General features: G+C 35.3%; 1 protein-coding gene across 1 annotated transcript in view; it reads right to left on the reverse strand.

Moving 5' to 3' along the window:
• Nucleotides 1-4,560: 4,560 nt before the first annotated feature.
• LOC145691609 (uncharacterized) overlaps nt 4,561-23,693 on the reverse strand; it is a 36,890-nt gene continuing 17,757 nt past the window's right edge. Inside the window, exons 2-3 of the mRNA XM_081767012.1 lie at nt 22,253-22,397; nt 4,561-4,984 (exon numbers count right to left, since the gene is read on the reverse strand). Of these exons, the coding sequence (XP_081623138.1) occupies nt 4,840-4,984; nt 22,253-22,397 (290 nt within the window). The 3' untranslated portion in view covers nt 4,561-4,839. The remainder of the gene's footprint in view (nt 4,985-22,252; nt 22,398-23,693) is intronic.

Raw genomic sequence — 23,693 nt, forward strand, 5'->3', positions numbered from 1 at the left:
ACAAGTAATTTCATTTTAATTTACAAAACAAAAAACATATTTCTTATATGTACTTGTTCTATCGAATCGTCATTATTTCTAATACATTTTTATACATAATAATGGTAGTTTTACAATACAAATATCTAGTGTAAGATGTTGATTATACGAAATTAAAATATTGAAATTATGATTTACGAATGTTAAACAAAATAAAATCATTTTTTCTTATTTTCTGTTACAAAAATAATCTTCATAAGAAACTTTTATGTAGTTATTTCATTACATAGGCAGGCCTACGTGTGAAGAAATAGTGGAATTTTTTGTTTCTGAAATTGATAAATTCACAAAGGTTTCTTTTCAATTTCTAGTTACATTAAATATTGGAATGGGGTATTTCTTATCTACGAACTCGATGTATGTTCCTTGCACTTTACATACACACACACAGAGAGAGAGAGAGAGAGAGAGAGAAACACTGTATATTTTTACTTCCCAACTTCAAATATTAGAAAATTTTATGGTAATTTTTTGCTGTCTAACTTTCCTCTACAGGAATTTAATTTTATATCTGAATGTGCAGTGAAATATGGTGGAAAATTTTCCACCAAACATCATTATACTTAATATCCAAAATTGTCCGGATTATGAAAAATTTTTGCATTTGTTTCTACATCGTGATGAATATTTTCCGATCTATGAAAATTCCTTTCACTTGTTTCTACAGAGCAATAAAACTTTCAATTCACAAAAAGTTGTTTTACTTTTTTCTTCAAAATGATGAAAATTTTCCGACATAAAAAGTTCTTCAAGTTTTTCGTATTAGACAGAAAATATTTCGATTCATAAAAAATTGTTTCACTTATTCCTACATAGTACCGAAAATTGTGTGAGCCATGAAAATATTCAAATTCTTTAAACGATCTTACACTTTTTAAGATTTCTATACATGAATTCAATCAATTTTATGAATACTGAGGAACTGTTCCTTGATCAATGATCTTTGTTAAGAACGGAAAATTTTTGGGAAAAATATAGAAGAAAATTTTCCACCTCACATCACGTCTAAACAACGATGTAGGAATAAGTGGAGTATGTTTTTATGAATCGGAAAATTTTCATCACTGTAAAAATGAAATCTTTGAGTTTTACGTCCCACGCTTATGCCGGTTAGGCTAAAGGAGACGGTGATGATGAGTAATGAATGAAATGGTGGAATGAAGAATGTGGGAGGAAACGGGAGAACCCCGAGAAAACCCACGCATACGGTGTTTGTCCACCACAAAGTTCACTTGGCGGGGGCTGGGACCCCTAGCACCAGAGGTGAACGCTCTACCAATTTTCATCACTGTGTATGGCATATTCGACAGAAGTAAAAATGAATGTTACGATGCAACACAGGTAAGCGCCTGAGCCCACCATGTTCCTTTTAGGCTCATTGCTAGAATTTGACTCGGGCAAGGGTTTGGTAATATTACTTTGCACACGACTGCCCATTTGGTCAGTGTTGCCAACAAATTGTAAATACAATGTGGTAGATGGTTTCTGTACCAGTGGGTGTATATCTATTCTACGTGGCATAATCATCATTCGTCACTAGAGAAAATATACTGTTAACGTATTCCTCTTCCAAGAATCCCAGTTTGTCAGTGTTGCCAACTAACTGTGAAAATGAGATGGTGTAAAACAGGTTCCGTATGATGAGACGTTTATACACCAAGCTTGGCAGAAACATTACACACACACACACAGTAGCAAAAATATATTGAGTGTGACCGTCTCCCAACCAGTCAAACTTGTCAGTGTTACCAACCAAGTAAAACATCACGATGTTGCAAACAGCGTGCGTGCCATTGAACAAATATATAACTAGTATGACATAAACAGCATTAGACAATGGAAAAGATAGTGTGTGTCCCCGTCTCCCAATCACTCCAGTTTGGTAATATTGCAAACCAACGCGAACATTAAGATTTTCGCATGGTCTACATCATTGGCAGACATAATTACACTGTGACCCACCCTAGTTTCCATTGTTGAATTTGCAACATTGTCATGTTTACACTTGTTTGGCAATACTGACAACCTAAAATGTTTGGAAGACGGTCACAATCAACTCCTTTTTGTTATAATGTCGCGTGATGTTTCTGTCAAGCTTGGTTTATAAACGTCTCATCTTACAGAACCTGTTTTCACCTTCGCATTTTTACAATTGGTTGGCAATACTGGCAAACTAAGATCCTTGAGAGAGGAATACATCCACAGTATATTTCTATATTGACGAATGATGTTTATGTCACATAGAATGGATATACACCCAGTGGTGGAGAAACCGTCTGCCAGATTGTATTTACAATTCGTTGGTAACACTGACCAAATGGGCAGTCGGGTGCAAAATGATATTACCAAACCCTTGTCCGAGTCAAGTTCTGGCAATGAGCCTAAAGGAACATGATGGACTCAGGTGCTTACACGTGAAGCACCGTAATATTCATTTTTATTTTAGTCTAATATGCCATACATAGGGTCACAAACACCAACCAACTGACCCCTTATAGATTCCGATTGCGGGTTTGCCCGTGATTTGAAAATGGTTTCGTACTTCTCATGGTAAGGGCTTTCCTCCGATGTATAGGTTTCACCCAGGTACTTGGTCCCGGTATGGAATCATACCTAGTAAGTAATCTTTTAATAAGCTTGCAAATGAACTATAATATGGTTTGATCTAACCCCGCTAACTTCTACCGCCCCCCTACATTTTTGGGCTGACTACCGACCTGGTTTGAAGTGTAATATTATTATTCAATGCTTCAATTTACCTAAGAATCAAATTTTTGATAATCTACATATTGGTACTAACCTAGTATAAGGTCATTAGAGCTACTGTAATTCGCAACAACTATTCTGTGGTACAACCATGCTCGTGGGTTTTCTCGGAGTTCTCCCGTTTCCTCTCACTTTCTTCATTCCACCATTTTCATTCATTTCTCATCATCACCGTCTCCTTAACCTCACCGGCATAACCGTGGGACGTAAAACTGAAGATTTCATTTCATTTCATTTTACTGTACGGTACAAGTAAAAAAAAATGCAAGGAACACTTCATAGCCTACCTATACCCACTGATACCGGTAGTGGAAAACGTACCGTAACATTGATGTATAAATATTCTGTTGCTCATTTTGACTCTAACCATAGTTAGCAATACCTTAAAAATTAATATTTATATATCGTATGTAGTTTCTAGAGAAGTCAATTTGTTACATTATGCCAAATTCTCAGACTGTATACAGGAGACGCCGCGTTTGAATGATAGACTCTATACTTCGTTTACACTTTTTCCTTCTTCCTTCTAGATTACCGACTCGAGTGCAATTTCATTATACATTTTCTAACTATTAGGATTACAAATTTGAAAAAACTTGATGGTATTAGACAACCATCTATGCAGTATTTTTGAACATTCAATTGACCAATTTATTTGATAGGACATAGGAAGATTCATACTAAATTTTAATCGTTTCTTACTTTTACAATTTGTTTTCACAAATAGAAACTAGGAGCTATGTTTAGTGTAGCGGTGCCAAAGACATGAACATTAGAATTTTTTTTTTCAAAAAGATTTAAGCTCTTCGACATAAATTTCTGCAGCTTAAAAAGCAAGCAAGAAAATTTAACAGTAAAGAGGCAAAATATCAAATTGAACAATTTGTTACGTCAGCAGTGCTAATTATAGGTAGCGAGACCTACGTTGTTCATTATGTAGTTTTCTAACACCTCCAATCGACTAAAGCAGTGGTCGCCAAACTTATAAGGCTTCTGAGATACCGTACCATTTTTAAATCTTACTGTGAGTCACCAACCAAAAGAACTATCAGCTTTAAAAAATCTTACATTTGTTTATTGCCCATAGACTTATATTTTTAGTAAATATGAAATCATATGAGAACAGACTATTCATATTAGCAAATATCTAATATACATACGAAAAACATAATGGGCGGTATTCAGAGAGAATTCGTTAATCGAGGGTTAATCTCAGACTAGTTAGTAAGCATACTAACTCTTTACTAAGGAAGGTACACATTATGGTATTCAGAGTCTACTTTGAGTACAACTAAAATGATAATTTGCGTATGATTAACTTATATAACCCCAATGCATCGAATGAGAAAAATAAATGTGGCAACTACGGAAAAGTAGATGAGCGCATGCGTAGTCTGTAAAAATGAAAATATACGAAATACGAAATGTTGTGTTGCACGCTAAACCGTGGGTAGAAGATTTGCCTCTGCTCTAGATTAATTAGTCACATGTGATTAACCTCGTCAAATACTACGTCATAATCAGAGACTCTGAATACAATTTTGATAACCATCCGTTAGTCAATCCAGTACTATAGCGTTAATCAGACACCAAAACGACTCTGCATAAGGCCCAATGTGCACAACCCCACACGTGTACAATCACTGTGAGATGAGACTGATAATGGCAGTTGTGCGTGGGAAACAAGCAGTTGTCGTCAGCGCCCCCTGTCCTTAGCGTCAGCTCTGTGGTGGAATCAAGGTTAGACAACCGGACGTTACCGCGATTTACCGAAAATGTCCTCGTGAGCTATTAGTAGCTTGTGGTCTACAGTTTGGCGATCACTGAACTAAAGCGTCAAAAAATCACAGAAATATAAATCAAGTTGTGTTGTATGTGGAACATATTTTAAAAGAATCTTTGTATTTGAAGATAAATGAAACAATCTTGAGTGATAGTCCTTACGCTTTTTGTTAGGTTATCATATAGTCTCAGAAGAATGACTCAAATTACACTGCTTGACTTGTATTGAGTCAATATCTGATACGTATCTATTTATCCATAGGTCACTGAATAAATATTTAAACGATATGTTGCTCCACATTTGAAACTGGCATCTCCTTCGCATGGAAAGTCGCATTCTTCTTCTGGTGCCCTGTACTCGTCGGTTGGTACCTCATGATCGCAAAAGCATTGATACCTGCAAAAGAAGTAAATTGAGAACAGAATTTACATATTATTTCTTTCTATTTAATTATGCTGTTCGATATGGGTTCATAAGCTTTGCAATGTGTAGCCAGATTAGACACGATACCTTTCTATGCTGAATAGGGATGGGCAGTCACTAATTTTTAGCATTCAGATACAAACCGCCTAACTTTCATGTTAATAATAATAAGTTGTAGTAATAGCATCATTAATAATAATTATATTGTCTATGAAGGATACTTGAAAAGAGTACTTGAAACTCCAAACAGGATTTGGCTCGACTCGACAAGAAATTCGACCTGAATTCGAGTCGAGTTGGAGGATACTTTTCGAGCCGAGTTCTCGAGTCGACCTCAAAGATGTCTGTTTCGAGTCTGTTTCAAAGAAAACTCACCCGAACTCGCTCGTACCCATCCCTAATTCTAAAAGTACCAGAATTCCGTATATGCCACACATTTACATTAAGTCTTGAAAACAGTGTACTTATACTGATTGACCTCCAAAATACAAGAAGAACGTGAAGGGGTAGGCGCCCCACGTGTGGCAAGTGGATAGTTTACGACACTAGTGGAATGTTATACTAAACAATCTGTGCAAGGTGTACAGTTCTGGTCACAGAAGGTGTTCAAGACCAAGACCAAGGACTCCAGTGTTATCCAAGACCTCTCGGATCCTTGTCTTGGTCTTGCATTTGCTCATCATTGTAGTGAGGTAGAATTGTTCGAGAAAGTGAAAAAATACTTCAAGAGTGGCTACCAACATTCTACATGGCATGCAGTTAGTATATGAATGTTTGAAACTTAATCATCCGGGACACAATTTTCTCCGGCCCTATATCATCAAATCATGACGTCATTAAAATCACGTCACGAAACTATAAATGATAAATAAAATGATAACTAAAGACACGAAAATCAGTATCTTTGTCTTCAAATAAACAAATGATAAAGTATAAATATATTCGGTGTAAAGATAAAGCTTACTGTAAACCAGTGGCGGATCCAGAAATGAGGCTCTGGAGTGCTCCTAAAGGAAAATATTTTATTATTTTTTACAATATTATTTGTCTCAGGGGAAGCTTGAACTTGTTTCCAGACAAATCTAATTTTTATTTAGATGAATTATCAAATTTATCATTGATAAAAATGAGCAGTGAGCGTTAAATATGATAAATTGATTCTCAAAATGTAAGCTACATTCAGTGGGGAAATATATATATAAGGTCCGTAATTTGTTTCTCAAACTCACACCAACTCACAAAAATCTTTGATCCGCCCCTTCTCAAGAATCTTACTCCACATGAATGTGGCCTATAAATGTCAAAATTGAATGCATTAGTACATATAGATATAAGAAGTCAATGGAAGTTGGAAAAAATATGATTAGGTGACCATGTTGTATCGAAACATTTGCTACTACTGCATATGAGGATTCAATCAACCGAAGTATAGGGCCTACATACAAATGTATTACTACTATAAATTTTAGATTTGTCCTGAAACACTTTGAAATATTTTATCAGTTAGTTTTGATTTTATAAAGCATTATCCTCAATTCTATTATGTACCATTTATTTATAACAAGTATTTATAACACTTAAAAATATATTGAAATTGAAATAAAAACGTATATTCGAGTTTCAATTTACAATACAAACTTTGAAATAATACTAACGTGAGGTGAAACGTGCATTTACCACATCAGTGTTTAGTATTAAATGACATTAACTAAGCACTGATCTTCACACGAACACAACAGTAAACAAGGTAAATTGTTTCTTGTATATTTACACGATATACATTGCTTACGACAAGTTCTTGGCAATCGCGAGAAATATGTTTAACTGTCGCCCATATTGGCTTGTATTTATTGTCTCCATTTCTTCTCCATCCCCATGCTTCAGGTTGTGGTAGCTGATATTGTGGCAGTAAACATTTATTCCATATTTGACACTGAAGTGCTGCTCGTTTACAATGTTATTTAAGAGTATCTTGTGTAGAAGGAATATTTTCAATTACAGGATTTCTTTTAGTGAATAACACTTGCTGACACTTGTAACAGTAGAGCAAAGATCATACGTAGGAATAAAAAACCCTTCTATCAAATGTAACACACGATCCTCTAGGGATGTTTCATTCATACAGCTGATCAAATGCAGTGCTAACATCTCTAAAAGGCGTCCATGCATCCCAGACTTTTCGGTTTCTAATGCTGCAAAAGCTTGATACTGTGTTACATACTCTAAATGAGTGAAAAACCGGTAGTTTCATTTGTAAATCAGTGGCCAACTAGTTACAGAATTCATAAATAGGAAGAAATTGTTTACTTTTTCCTGTGCCGTACTAAATCCACAGTTCTGATATGTTCTGAAATGTTCCAAAAGCTGCAATGGATAAAACAATTACATCGGAGTCTATAGTTCTTATAATTGCTTTTGAATGCCCACTGTCTGCAGCATGCTTTGTGTGAAGAAGTAGTTGCGCATTAGCTTCTTCGTGGGAGCAGGAAATTATATGATGTCACATCACTGTTTTAACCAAGCTATCATAGGTACTCAGGAGTTCCTTTCCTTCAAAATCACATTTCACAAGTTCTTCTGCGGCAAGATGAAACAACTGCTGTTCGTTTTCATTCAAAAGCAGAAATTTGTTGAAACTTTTGGGAATGATTGTGGACATAGTTACCTTAATATGAGTATCATTTCCACTGCCACTGAATTCTTGTGTATTATTTTCAAACTATATTTAAAATACCGATTGAACACAACATTAACTCTATCAACTTTGCTTAAAAAAAGATAATCAATGTGCTTTTTGAAAACGGTTTCAACATAATCTGCAAACCATCTGTCAAATTCTGATTTCCAAATGTGAACCATAGCTGGCCCATTGATCATGTATGCAGTAGCATCCAAGTCATTGCCTGTTCCTTCCACTGACGTGAAATCGTCACATTCACCTAAGATACATTTCAATATATCTGACTTATTGGCTGTCTTCCTAAGTATTTCATTCTCAGAAATGGATGGTGGGTATTATTGATTTTCGTGTGAGAAAAGTGGACCTTACCTCACCTTACGTTACATCACCTTCTCTGTTTTGAGAAGACACCTACATTCTGCAAAATAAACTTAAATCAGCCTGTAAACTTTTGATTTTCTCTTCTTTGCTATATCGAAGACGTCAATATTATTTCTAGGTATAATTTCGTGGATTGAAACCTGACATTGTATAAGACAGTGTAGTATGTACACTGTAAAAAAATCGTTGTGTTATTTTAACAACTTGCCTATGTGTTAACACGATCGTGTTAAAATATAACACAAACAAGTGGTTAGAACAACTCATTCTCCATTTGGAGTTGTGTGTCAAATGCCGGTAGTTGAAATGACACACAACCTGTGTGTTAAATTAACACAAGTGTAGAATCTTCGGTGTTGTTTTCTACGTGATTGCCAAATATGTTGGGCATCTAATTATATTTGCTTATGAATTGAAGCTACAAACACAGTAGAAAGAAATAATTAAACAAATCCAGGTATACGCAAAATTTCATCTACCACATTTGATGCATTTATTGCTTCTTTTTCTAAGCGATTGTGTACTAGAAGCAACAAACATTTGAAATTAAATATGGATTAATTATAAAATAAAGTAAATATACAGTCGCCATTTTGTTATAAAATTACATGGCGAGCATATTTTATCTTATCCGAACGGTTATCGTCGAATATACGCGGCTTAAAATAGCACTCTGATTAGCCAAATTCAAAAGACCTCAACAATTTATCTCTCTTCAAGCAGCGTTTTCTTCATCGTCTCCGTGGCTAAGTCGGAAGAACACGCGGCTAATAATCGAAAGGTTGGGGTTCGTGCCCTACCCCCATCACTACAATATTTTTTTATACTTGTTAAAATGCTTTTTAGACTCAGCATAATGCAAACACGTTACGCATATAGGCGATTTAACATATTTTGAGGGAGTAATTTTGTGGTTCATTAGTCCTTACGGCACGGCTCAACACCGGTTGTGTGTTAAAGACGTAACACCCCCTGTGTTAAACGCCAACACCGCGGGGTATGTGTTGAACTAACACGGCATAGTGTTAGTCACGCTGGAACCACTGCCCTGGGTTAAAATTGAGTTGAATTAACACAACCATCTTTTACTGTGTAATCATTACATTAATACGCATTTCATAAATTTCTTTCACAGCCTTTACTGCCTCCTCACTCATAAGCACTTTGGTACCCCTTACAGTAACTGGTTCGTCTTCATCAAAGGGATTCCACTGGTCTCAAAAACTAATATCACTTCATTAACATCATTAAGGAATTTTTTGTTGAATGAAACTCTATCTTCATAATGTTGATCCTGTGAAGCGTTTACTCGAGTACTCAACCCGACTATATCTTCAAATTTTAGTATCATTTGAGTTATATGAAGACCTGGCACCATCCACTGCAGTAAGGCACATTCATTATCAAGAATATTAATGACTTCAAATGGTCCTTCATAAACTTAATATTCTGCTCATGAAATTGGTGTGTCTGATATTGCTGGAAATAGTGATCATTTCCTAGAACTGATAAAGTGACCAGATAGAAATGCACTGTGAACAGGAGGATATCTTACTAAATTTTTGTAATGTATTTGCAAGAATATTGCCACTGTTTTCATATTGCATATACAGATTGATCAGCAGTTATAACGGGTATTTGATCTTCTTTAAATTTAGATGTTGCCTTAATAACAATGTCCATTAAGTGAATTGCCATTCATTGCTGGAGATGATATTTCTTCTTTCAAAACTGGAGGTAGAGTGACATCTTTTCTTGGTGGTGGAATTATTCTTCTAGTAACACGAAGCAAATGAAACATGCATTTCCGTCGTACTTTGATTTCCATTATGTGCTAATTCAAGAGCTCCCAGCCATGGAAGAAACAGTTCTCTTGGTTAAGTGATATAAACTTAATCGTAATAATGTAGATTAACCAATGACAGTAATGGATCACTCTTCATTTTAGTCACTGAAGCAATAGTTGTGTAGGGTCGAGGTAAATGGGAGACAATTTTACTGTTCCAATCTTTAATGTTCAATTGGATAGACTTATCAACTTTACAATCTTCCAATACTGGATGCTGTGTGATAGTTATACTGAACCCATGGAAAGAAGACGATGTGGTTGTTGATGATGATGGATTGTTGATGCATTGACGAAAAAGTGTTCTCCGAAAACGGGAAGGGCAGAAAACGTCATCTTCGGTACATTTTTGCAATGCAATATTTGTAACAGTTGCAGAAATTTCTTGTATTCTGTCATATGAAACTGACAAACCTAATTTACATAAAGTTTCAATTTTCCTTTTTCCTAGTAATACTGTGGAGATATTATACCCCAAGATATAATAATAGAGGAGTTTCTTTATCTTTGAAATGAAATACTCTTTTTACATTATATGGTACTTGTACCGATTATGGCCCACCCACCATATCTCTGCAGATTTACGTTGTTGTCACTAGATGACAATATAAACTATGTCCTCTGAGCCGCGCAAATATGTATACGCTTTTCATGAGGACATAGTTTATATTCTCATCTAATAGCGCCAACGTAAATCTGCAGAGATATGGTGGGTGGCCCATATTAGGGACCCGGACCATAATCGGCACAAGTACCATATTTTCTACTGCACTTATACTTTTGAATCTAATAAGCGGGCTATCGACAGTGCTGCAATTACTGATTTATCTTCGTGCGATACATCATTATTACCATTTGGTCCTTCAAGTAACATTCGTACAAAATTATTAGATCAATTTTAGAAAACTAATTAGTTCAACACAGGGGTGGATCCAGGACCGGGGGGGGGTGGGTTGTCATACTGCTACTTAGAGCTACTTTTAAGAGCTTGAAACTATAGAATGGGTTTCTATGGGTTTTATATAAAATAAGAAAGTTTCCTCTTCTGGGGAGGGGCGATTCCCCGATCTCCCCCTCCCTTGGATCCGCTACTGGTTCTACATCATATATTGTTATTTGTTTAGCGCGTGATTTCCTTTCCCAATAACAGACATAATGGCTGCCATATTCACGTATGGATGTTGTGGGGTACAACAATCAGAGAATATTTCACATCTGAATGTTTACTTCTTAGTGATACTGATTTTAGAACATTACAAAAATAACATTAGAAATAAAATTTGCTCGTATGTTTTGCGTTCATAATTTTTTTTATAATCAGGTAGGCGCATTTCTCCCATATTGGATTTTACAGGTGATTGTGTAGGCCACAATGACAATCTTGTCATTGTCACATTATATTTCGTAATTAATTATTTTTACATCTCATTGCGAGTTACATGAAAGGAAAATATCCTGAAATTCATAATCTAAATAATCACTTCATTAATTCTTTTACTGTTTTTGACAGTCATTTTGATGACATCATACGAGAGATAGCAGGCGTAGAAAAATTTCTGCCCCGGGCTTTTTAGGTTCAGGTATTCATACACTAACTATATTCCAAAGGGCATGTTGGTAGCCAGATGTGTAATATTTTCTGACTGTTCGACCCCACTATTACACCCAATATTACTTTCAACGTGAAGAAGGGAATTGTAGCCTAATTTCAACGGGGACGTGGCAGAAGTCCTAAAAGGCAGAAGTCCTAAACGGCAGAAGTCCTAAAGGGCAGAAGTCTTAAAAATCATTTCGCGGCACAAGTCCTAAACGGGAGAAGTCCTAAAAGGCACAAGTCCTAAACGGCAGAAGTCCTAAAAATCATTTCGCGGCACAAGTCCTAAACGGCAGAAGTCCTAAACTGCAGAAGTCCTAAAAGGCAGAAGTCCTAAAAATCTACCGCTACCATCGCATCCGTAAGAAGAATACTGTCAATCTGTTAGTCAAAGTTTTAGATATACTGTTTCATATTACAAAACCTTAGTTCTTACAAGTTATTTGTACAAATACATATTCTATCGTTCTGAAATAATAAATAAATAAATAAATAAATGAAGCCTATTGTCCTTTCTTACTCTTTCCATGATATATTTCTATGTTGACAAAATTTTAACTTTCTACCAAATGTGATTCCCAGATCTTTCATAATGTATGTTTTTCTCTATTTCCACACCATTGACCTTATATTAGTAACATAATATTGTGTATTAGTTATGTACTGGTACGTCATAAATGTTGTTTTCCTTGTGTTGTTTTGAAGTAAATTATTTTTACATACATATTTCTTGTACAGAAGTCTTTCTGTAGCAAATATTTGCCATACTCGTAATTAACTACTCTTACTCGTTATCATTATTAATAATAATTTTAGTGTTACTAACATAGTTGTTACCGCTGGAATTAAATACGTTCATATTGGTATTGTGCAACTACTTACTACTGAAATGCTTTATCGAATATTTAAGTCTGTAGTTTGTAGCAGGTTGGCCATAGAAGTTAATGGCTTATAGCCCATAGTGCGTCACTGAAATTTTAGAAGATCTTTGAAAAGCAACTTAATTGAAATTAATGAGAAAGATATATTTAAAATAAATTTACTTAATACAAGAACATTGCGTTTAATCAATTCCGCAACCATTGTTAAGGAAGGGATGTATTAAAGAACGAACCATTGAAATAGTCCAGAAGCAATAGCTGAGTTTTTTTTTATAAATATATATATATATATATATATATATATATATATATATATATATATATATATATATATATATATATAAATGAAAGTATACTAGAATGTAACTAACTAGACTAGAAATGAAAGAATGTAACTACATATATATAAATGAAAGTAACTATATTTGTAACTTAACAACACTTAAACCACCAGACTGATCTCGACAAAAACTTTCAACATAGATGAAGTTCGGGCCTGAAATGGTTTTATCATTTCACTTTGAAGGTGCAACTTGGAGGAAGGAAGTGCGAATATATATTAAAAATTATCGATCTTAGTGTCGAACCCACAGTTTTCGGGGTTGCTGAGATGAACACTGACATTTCCGATGAAGCTTAAATTCTAATTCAGCACTGCAACTTGGGGGAAGGAGAGGAAGATGTATAAAATGATCGAAAATGACGGCTATAAGTGTTGAATCCATAGTTTTTGCGGTCGCTGAGGTGAACAGTTACACTTTCGATGTCGTTTAAATTCAAATTTACTCCCGCAAATTTAGGAAGGTACATAAAAATGATGCAAGATAATTGATATTAGTGTGAATCCATAGCTTTTGGAGTCGCTGACGTGAACAGTGACACTTTCGATGCCGTTTAAATTCAAATTTACTCCCGCAAATTGAGGGAGGTATATAAAAATGATGAAAAATAATCGATATTAGTGTGGATCCATAGTTTTCGAGGTCGCTAATGTGAACAGTGACAGTTTCGATGCCGTTTAAAAAAAATAAATTTATCCCCGCAAATTGAGGGAGTGGGAGGTATATTAAAATAATGGAAAATAATCTATATCAGTGCGGATCCATAGTTTTCAGGGCCACTGAGATGAACAGTAACATTTCTGATGCAGTTTAAATCCAAATTCAACGCCGAAACTTTAGGGAGGGGGAAGGGGGTGATATATAAAAAATGATCGAAAATGACTGATATTAGTGTTGAATCTATAGTTTTGAAGTTGCTGAGATGAGCAGTAACGCTTCTAATGACGTTTAAACCCAAATTCAGCGTCGTGACCTGAGGACAAAGGAGAAGGGGATATATATATATATATATATGACCGATATTATAGTCGAATACATCGTTTTTGGGGTTCCTTTGATGAACAGTAACACTTCCGATAACGTTTACATCCAAATTCAGGCCCGCAACTTGGGTAGGAAGAGATATATAAAAATGGCTGGAAATGGCCGATATTAGTGTCAAATCAATAGTTTTCGGGGTCGCTGAGATGAGCAGTGACATTTCTGATGAAGTTTAAATCCAAATTCATCTCCGCAACTTGGAGGCGGAGAGATATATAAAAATGATCGAAAATGACCGATAATAGTGTCGAATCCATAGTTTTTAGAGTCGCTGAAATCAACAGCAACACTTCCGATGCATTTTAAATCCAAATGCATCCCCGCAACTTGGAGACGGATATATATATATATATATCAATTCATAAAAATAATTCAATACTATATATAATTCAACACTAGTATCGGTCAATGTAATTTTTTAACACCTGCAGGGAAATGGAAAATCGATTGATTCAGTTGCAGGAAAGCCGTCTGACATTATGACTTAAACGAACATAAAATATACCGAATGCGGGTAATATCAAGTCATTTCACATCAAAATTTTGTTCAATTTTCCAGAAATTCATTTCCAACATGCTAAGGCTCTCAGTACGCAAAATGTGTCACAGTTCACATCTCAAGAGATATTTGGCCACATATTAAGTAAGCAATGCAAGAGAACGCATAAGGAGTACCTTAAGAAAGAGTCTTACTCCTGTACATCACAACTTCTTTTTCGGCATCACCTTATAAGCTTATTTGTATTCTATACCTAAATCTATACTATATGCGATAACACTTCTATTTTCATATTTATATTGTCAATGTACAAGCTTGTAAATAGCACCAATTCTAAATATCAATATAACACTTTCAAATACTTGTATGTTTTTTATAGAGTTCCAACCAAATCAAAAGGTCAGATAATCGGGGATAAGGGCCGTCTTATGCACCCTCTGGGATAAGGGCCGTCTTATGCACCCTCTGGGATTATTTGTTTAATGTATGACCAAACATATCTTGGGCATGTGAAATTTATCTACTGCTAACCTTAGCATGTTGGGCATGAATTAATGGAAAACTAAGAAAAATTTCGTTTTGAAATGACTTAATATTAGACCGAATTAAGTTTGATTTATGTTTGTTTCAGTTACAATGTCAAACGACTTTCTTGCAACTGAGTCAATCAATTTTCCATTTCTCTGCAGATATTTAAAGAAATCACATTCATTTTTTCTAAAATAAATGTGAATAATACTGCTAATAGCAAAACTGTATCTACTCATTTTTCCGAGAAGAACAAGTAGAATAACATTTAAAATTTATGATAAAATCTGAAAAATAGTTATTCTTCTTACAGAATCTCTTACAAATAAGAAGAAAAACATTCCTAGGAATTCCCGTTCTGCCTAAAGATAAGAATATTTATAATATTTTTTACAAAGTGCTAGAGGGCCCTTAGGCAGAACAGAAGGACACCGAGTTCATAAGAAAAAGACCTCTCGCTTTCCTCTTCGGAGAAATTGACAGAAGAGTAACGTAAGAATATACTGCATAATATGAGGGGATTCCAAATAGTAAATAGCTTTCCAAAGTGAATAGCTTTTATGTAGATTACGGTTCACTAGATGCTCTGCTTCTGTGATGTGTACATTCGATGTTCTTTGGAAAAGAAAAGAAAAAATAGAAAACATAGAAACATCAATTAAAACACAGAAGCATTATTTACTTGTTAGGAAACTATTCATACTGTACGAATACATTTCACATTGAATTGAAGTATTGATAGCAACGAGAGTAAATTATTCATTTTATTAAATGATTTCTCATAACAAGGTAAAAGGACTGTCTAATATTTCACGGCTTTTGTGAACCATTACTAGGTTAACAGAGTAGCGAAGAGGTTTAAGGCATAATGCTTGCAATTTTACGAACGTAGATTCAAGTCCCTATTACGGTAGAAACTCTCCTTTTCTTTATAAAATGGAGCAATTTTCTACAACTTACGAATTATTCATTGATAAAACGCAAAATCAGCAAAAGTATCGGAGATGATAGAATACGAAGGTAAAACGAAACACATGGTTATTTCATGACGGCAGTCTTGCTCCAAACGAGCTTCGAAAACAACACTTTCCATTGCTTGATGTGAAGTTTAGTAATACATTCGATTCAAGCAGTGTGGGCAATTGCTGCAATTGTTTAAAAAATAATTACTTTTCTTTGCGTTCTTAGGAACATCGTTTTGTTGATTATAAACACTTTTTTTATTTCTTCATACAAACTCTATAATAAATGTCATATTTTTCGCTACTGGTACTCATGGAATTAAAAGAAAAAAAAATATTCCCATTTCCATCTTAGTGGCAACATTTATGTAATTGTTGGTGGTGAATAACTACATTCAGTGCTCGAAATACGATAGGTGTCAGGAATTCACTAATTGTTAATTTATTTTAACGTTTTCAACTGTTACTGACATTTAAAGTCTTCCTAAGATAAAGTTACTTAATTTAATGTTGCCACGAGATGAGGCGAGAGAAGATTGTAGGCTGTCTCCTGTGGCATGATGCAAATGCCATCTCGTCTCGAAACAATCTTTGTCTCATATGAAAGTCTCCACTCTTACACTGAGAAAAAAACATTCTCCGGACAGCGGTATATTGTACAAATATACGGAATCCTCTTGCTTACTAAAGAAATCAGTGCGGAGCATACGTTATCCATATGCTACATACGCACTGCCCTTAGATGTTACATCATGCCATTGCACGATGTCTGACATCTGTTTTCCTTATATTACATACATATATGTATGTTACATTCGTCAGCTATATGTTATATACGTCCATTTGTATGTGAGATCCTGACCGCCTATATTGTTTCATACGGAAAGTACGTATAGATGGAACACTTATACGGAACGTATTATAAAACAAGCGTTTTCAATTATATGTCCGCTGTACGTTAAGTCTAAAAACTACAGGAATTACGCATGTAACCTACCTTTTTAAGTACGCCACATACATTTTTTTCTCAGTGTAAGACTCTTGATGATAATCTTTGATAGGCGGCCAGCAAGATGGAGAAAATACCACTTTGATGGTCACCTGGCAATACATTCGGTCGCAGACAAAACCCACCCAAAAGCTTTCATGTCTAGAACAAAAGTCCACTAGATACATATTTTATGATTAAACATTAAATACACACTCTATGTACGAGTAAAAGCGTAAAAATGAAATGAAATCCTTGAGTTTTACGTCCCAAGGTTATGCTGGATAGGCTAAAGGAGACGGTGATGATGAGAAATGAAGGAAATGAAGTAAGTGGGGGGAAACAGAACCCCGAGGAAACCCACGCACACGGTGTTTGTCCACCACAAAGTTCACATGGGAGGAGTCGAGATCGAACCCGGGCCCTATGCACCAGAGGTGAACTCTCTATCACTGAGCGGCCGAAGCCCCATATATAAGCGGAAAAAATAAATGTAACGATCACCTACGATCAGGACAGTATACACTGTGAGAATGAAAAAAAAATCTAATATTAAACAAAATAAAGCCGTGTTTTCTTACAACTTAACAAGAAACCGTTGGAAAAGTTTCCGTGACTGCATTAAGACACAGAACACAAACTAAAAATTAACTTCCCAAGTAAAATTTAGTTACAGAAAGTAGTTCGTGACCTGAAAAACCAAGAACAGTAAGGAGTATTTAAACTTCGGGTTTTGAGGTCACGGAGGTTCTTCTCGGAAGGTAGGCCAAGGTGGTGCACGTTTGCCGAGTTCTTGATTAACAGGCTGCCTCGATTTCGGAAGAGAGAGGCCCAGAGTTCAATTCAGTTTTATTCAGCTCCATAAGCCACGCAAAGAGGTTTGCTGTGGGCTGTGACGGTTGCCTACCTTAGAGGTCCTGAGATCCATACCGTTCTATATAGCCACGCAAAGAGGTTTGCTGTGGGCTACCACTGATGCTGTCTTTAGAGGTCAAAAGTTCGATCCCGACTACGTAGCCACACAAGGAGGTTTGTAGTGGGCTCAAACCTGATCGCTACTCTAGCCTTGGAAGAGGAAGACGTGATGCATCTAGTGAATTGTAGTGCCTATAATTAGTGTGCAATTAAAACAGTTATTGTGGGATATCAAAAGAACACGAGAAGCTGACTTCTAATACGAGGCTGAAACGTGTAAGTAGCCAGTAATGAAATTTAATGCATAAATGATAGATTCACTCTTAAAACGGTTCTAAGCGATATAGCCCAAGGCTTATCTTATGCCTGGCGTGTTATTTCAAATCATTTTGCTAATATGATAATCTTTGTAAGTCAAACAAAATATATATATATATATATATATATATATATATATATATATATATATATATATATATAATATATATATTATTTTAAACTCTGTTAAACTAACTTTTGTGACACACGGAGTTTGATCCTGGTTTAGCAGATACGCAGTAGTGACCAACAGATTCCCTTTTGTTGTATGTATACCTTATGTAAATAAACAATCATCATCATTATATATTTTCTCTCTTATTCATTTTGCAATTGTTAAATAAGATTAACAAAAGGTTGTAAGAATTAATAGCGTTATATTAACAAAGGTTTACCAAGTAGTTTATAAAATAATTTCGTCCTTATTTGTAATGGAATTGCAGGGGCTTATCGCCCAGTCTTGTTAGGAAGAAGAAGCATATACAGTTTATTGCATTGCAGATAGCATACCCTACAGGGAAATTAAATTATAGGTCACACTCTGTCACTGTACTACTACACCAAACTAGTAATATTCCAAGACAAGAACCATTGTCTTGTTCTACAAATAACACTAGACTAGCAAGTGATAACACAATACGTGTACAGAAACCAATACATAGTCATTCAGGGAGTAGCCAGCAAGATATTCTAGAGGGCCTTGATTTTTACAAACTAAAAACAAATAAAAAGTTTCTTTCAAGATTATGAAAGAATTAATAACACATAGATGCATACGTATTTCAGAAGTACATATTATTATTATTATTATTATTATTATTATTATTATTATTATTATTATTATTATTATTATTATTATTACTATAGTAGTAGTAGTAGTAGTAGTAGTAGTAGTAGTATTTCATATATGCTACATTTCTGAGACTTCAGTCTTGATAGTACGTGAAGTTAAAATCAAAGATTATGTTACGAACGACAAATGATGGCTTAACACCAAAAACACATTCTTGGCCGGGACCGGGGGTCAGTCTGTTTTATGTTTATTAAACGTGTTTAATAACTACAGCAAATGATGGATGTTTATAATAGAATGTGAAAGAATACAGTTTTAAAAGAATTAAACTTCGTCAACATGTTAAAATAATTAAAAAACCTAATTAATCAGCCACTTTGTACTCTCGTTTGCTTAACTGGATGAACCGAGGCCTAAAGGAAAAGAGTTTTCTGCCTAAATCCCATAAGCACTGGGATATTTTAATATTGTAGAAATTGACCCTCCTTCCCCTTAGAAGTGTAATTTTCAAGACGCTGAAACGTATAGCATTTTATTACTTTTATTTAAAAGTTCAAATACCGAGTTTTACGCATCTAACTTAAACAATCCTTCCTTAATTTATTTGCATATTTTCTGAGTAAGTAATGGGGAATTCGAACATTAAAAAAGTGCTCCCTTTGCTCTTTCCCTTTTATGTGTTCAATTTTCAGTCTTTTTTTTAAACAGGGAAGTTTATATGCCAAGTTTCATTTTACTAGCTTCAGAAACTTGCGAGATACATTACCCTTTAAAAAAATCTTGCCCCACCCTTTTACCGATACTTATTTCCAAAAATTCTTTTTTATGTCCTGCTTTCATAAGAAAATTATATTTTATAATTAAAATTTAACGACTCTACTTGTAGTAGTATGCCCAAAAAATCACTCATCTTTACTGTTTTATATAAGAGTACAGAAGATAAATACAATCAAACAAATGGACTTCCATGAACAGTTTCCGATTTCTTATAACTAACTTATTCATACATTTCCCGCAAGCTGTGGTTTTAAATTTACGCTCTGTCAAGGTTCAGGTTTCAAAAAGGAACTAACTGGAAATATAATAATATTATGTATTTATGTACAGGTGTAATATGTATAAATTTATTGTCTTATTGAAGCTTTCGTAATCTGGAAATAAACTTTTGATTTGCTTTTAATATATAAAAAGCCTGCTCCCCTAGAAAAATTTGCAGGCCACACCCCTAAATGACTATGTAGTAATTTCTGCAAAAATGGAACAGGACCTAAAATTTAGGACTAGTGCCTATATTTTTAGGACTTGTGCCGTTTAGGACTTATGAATGTCACCCACTATATTGCATAATAAATTTTCTTTGTTCAATTTTAAATTTACTGCGTTCTTTATGTATACAGTTGGTATTTAATGTTCACTCGTGAAATGTCTAGTGAGCTTTTGTCCTAATTAAGTAAACTTTGGTGGATTTTTGTCCTACTCTTAATAAAATACGCTCCGCATAGTATATATTGCAATGTTTGCTTGGTTTCAGAAGTCTGGTAAAATATGCTTTTTAAACATTTTTTTAATTTTTTATTTATTTATTTTTGTTTTAGGAATTTGTCTTGGGATTCTCATATCTCCATTCCAAAGAAACTAATTTCTTAACTAATTATGTAATTAATTCTTAGAATGAAATAGGTTGTATTATATAACTTGTGTATAAGTGCAGAACAGATAGTGATAATAATAATCTTAGTAGTACAATATAGCTATTACTGTTGGAATTAGCTACGTTCGTAACATTATTGCCAACTATTTGCTGCATTGTCCCAATTTCGTGTGGTGGTGGCGAATTTCAGAACTAAAGCAAGTGAATGAAAAAGGCACAAGTCCTAAACGGCACAAGTCCTAAAAGGCAGAAGTCCTAAACGCCAGAAGTCCTAAGAATCATATCGCGGCACAAGTCCTAAACGGCAGAAGTCCTAAACTGCAGAAGTCCTAAACGGCACAAGTCCTAAAATTTAGGACTAGTGCCTATATTTTTAGGACTTCTGCCGTTTAGGACTTCTGGATGTCACCCATTTCAACGTGTAGAAAATATCACCCCTTAAACCAAAAAAAAAAAAAAAAACTTAAAAACACTTGTACAGGCCTGCCTCTATTTTTTACTGAAGGGTTTATATCCCGAGTTTCATCCTCCTAACTAGACAAGCTTCTGACATACTGTATTTTTTAAATAAATTTTGAACCCTCTACCTCCTTAGGATGCCTATTTAATCAAAATGCTCAGTGGTAGAATGTTCACCTCTGGTGCATGGGGTCCTTGGTTCGATCCCAGCTCGCGTCGAGTGAACTTTGTGGCGGACAAAAACCATATGCGTGAGTTTCCTCGGGTTTCTCCTGTTTCCTCCCACTTTCTTTATTCCACCATTTCATTCATTTCTCATCATCACCGTCTCCTTTAGCCTAGCCGGCATAACCGTGGGATGTAAAGTTAAAAATTTCATTTCATTTTATGTAATCAAAATAACACGAAAAAATCAGCTCAAGCTACGTGCCCAATGCTACGTACTAATAATGCTCCAAAATTCATTTTTAACTATTTCTCTTTGTCCCGATCACAAGCAACAGGTAACGTCAGTTTCAATATGAAGAAAGAAATCGTAGAAAATGATACCTCCCTCCTTAAAACGAGAATTTTCAAAAACACTATGGCACGAGTCCACATATTTTTAATAAGGAGGTTATATACCAAGTTTTATCTTCCTAATTTGACAGGATCGTTTGAAACCCAACTTTTCGCGTAAATTTTGGCCCGTGATGCCCCCTTCCGAGATGCTTTTAATCAAAGTAATGTGATAAAAAAAAAACACAGTTCGATTTAGGTGGTAACTATAATCCCCTAAAATCCATTTTAAACGGTTCGGCCATTTTCCGGTGATGCAATCACAAACAAGATTCTTTTAACTTTTATTAATAATATATTTTCTTAGAAAAGAAAGAAAAAATATAGAAAAGATATTCAATGCCCTTTCCTCCAAGGATCTTATAAAATAGAGAATATGCCCTTACAACAAAATCTTGAAGCCATACGTCACAGTTTCGCCACCCCTACTCTGCCCACTCTGCCCAATAGGATCGCAATGTTTTGAGCCAACAATCATGGCGTAAACGAAAGTAGCCAATCAGACGATGGCAGAAACGAGAGTAGCCAATCAGACGTGCTGATGCTCGGTTGTTTTTTTTGGCTTCATCGATTTAATAGGATGAAGATACATATGTTCAGATCATCTATTTATAACATCCTTGCTTTCCTCTACCTTTTAGTAGCAATTACCCGATTTTCACCAAACAAAGCGTGTCCTTTTTATCTTCCATGACTTTTATAATCCGCTTTCTTGCGCCCTTCATGTGATCATTTTATTAGTCTCCAATAATATTAATATCCTTTTATACGAAAATCGAAATTCTAATTCTGCATTGTATTCATACCCATATTCTAATCCATAGACGTCATAATTTTGATGTGTACAGAACTCCCGACATGCATCTGGCGTCCGTGTTCTTACATCATCATAATTCGCAGGTCCTTTCAGTGTCCTTGTTTTTCCATCAACATAGCATCCCTCATATTTCACTGCAAAGAGATTTACATAGAGTTAAACATTTACAGAACATTTACAGAAACATATAATGGACATAATCTTCAGATCATCAGATCACAGAAATGCATTCTGGGTTAAATATATGCCAGACGTAATAAAACCAGATTGCCAAACGTAAGAACATAGGAACATTTTTCTAGCTACAGAGATATGTGGGCGGATTTCGCAAATTGATAGAAAACGCAGGAATTTTTAGAAAAGAAACTTATGCTCGGTTGCACAAACCGAGGATTAAGATCGGATAAGATTTACTCTTCTCTTTTCTCTTTCTCTTACTTTCCTCTTTGATTAAGAATCTTACATCGTTGCATCTTTGTGAGAAAAGATTAACTTATCCACGAACAATCGGAACCTGTATAAAACTATGACGTTTACGATATGACGTCATACAATATCATACGTTTGATTGGCCAAAAGAGTGGAGTAACAACTGTAAACTGATTGGCGTAGTATATGGTAACTTTTCTTACTAAATATGGGAACAAAGCGGCCGAAGTTGACTCCTCAGGAAGGCAAATATGTTTAATGGTGGTGGACAAACATTTCCTTTTCAAAACTTATATAACAGCGCATAGCTTTTTGTTGATAAACGGGATGAGCTTTCTGAAAGTACTGGAGAGGTTTGAGAAAAACCTTCGGGTCTCATCCTAAAAGAGAAAATTCCAACCTTCACCTCCTCGAGGGAGAAAGCGGGCAACGGTTTTGGCGGCTAACGTATGTGGGGACCGACCGACTCCCGGGATAAGGAGTCAGCTTCTACCAAGTGCCAACGACCTTCTCGGAGGGCGGATGAGCGGGTGGAGGTCAGGGCACCTTCTTGTCCTTAGGAGGGGAAACTGTCCTAAAAGGCGGATGAACCACTAGATGGTCAACGGCATGGAGACGTGGAATGGAAATGGGAATACTACCGCATTATCTTTTTCCCAGAAGACACGAAGGAGGAGAATAAATAAACATGATGGTTCTTCCTGAGCTAAAAAATTCCGTAGGTAAAATAGTCCCCCATTCGGATCTCCGGGTGCGGACTACTCTGGGAAGAATCATCAGAGGAGAAAACAATAACTTTCATTTCAGCATGGGAACCTGAAACTTACGAACTCTACGACGTGAGGGAAAGCTTGAAAATTTAAAAGTGGAAATGGACAAATATAAAGTGGACATAGTGGGCTTAAGTGAAGTGAGATGGAAAGGTAAAGATGAAATAGTATCAGGAAATTACAGAATATACTATTCGGGTGGCGATAAGCCCGAGAATGGTGTCGCGAAAG

This window comes from Thermobia domestica, chromosome 8 (genome assembly GCF_964235325.1).
Source record: "Thermobia domestica chromosome 8, izTheDome1.hap1.1, whole genome shotgun sequence".
Taxonomy (NCBI): domain Eukaryota; kingdom Metazoa; phylum Arthropoda; class Insecta; order Zygentoma; family Lepismatidae; genus Thermobia; species Thermobia domestica.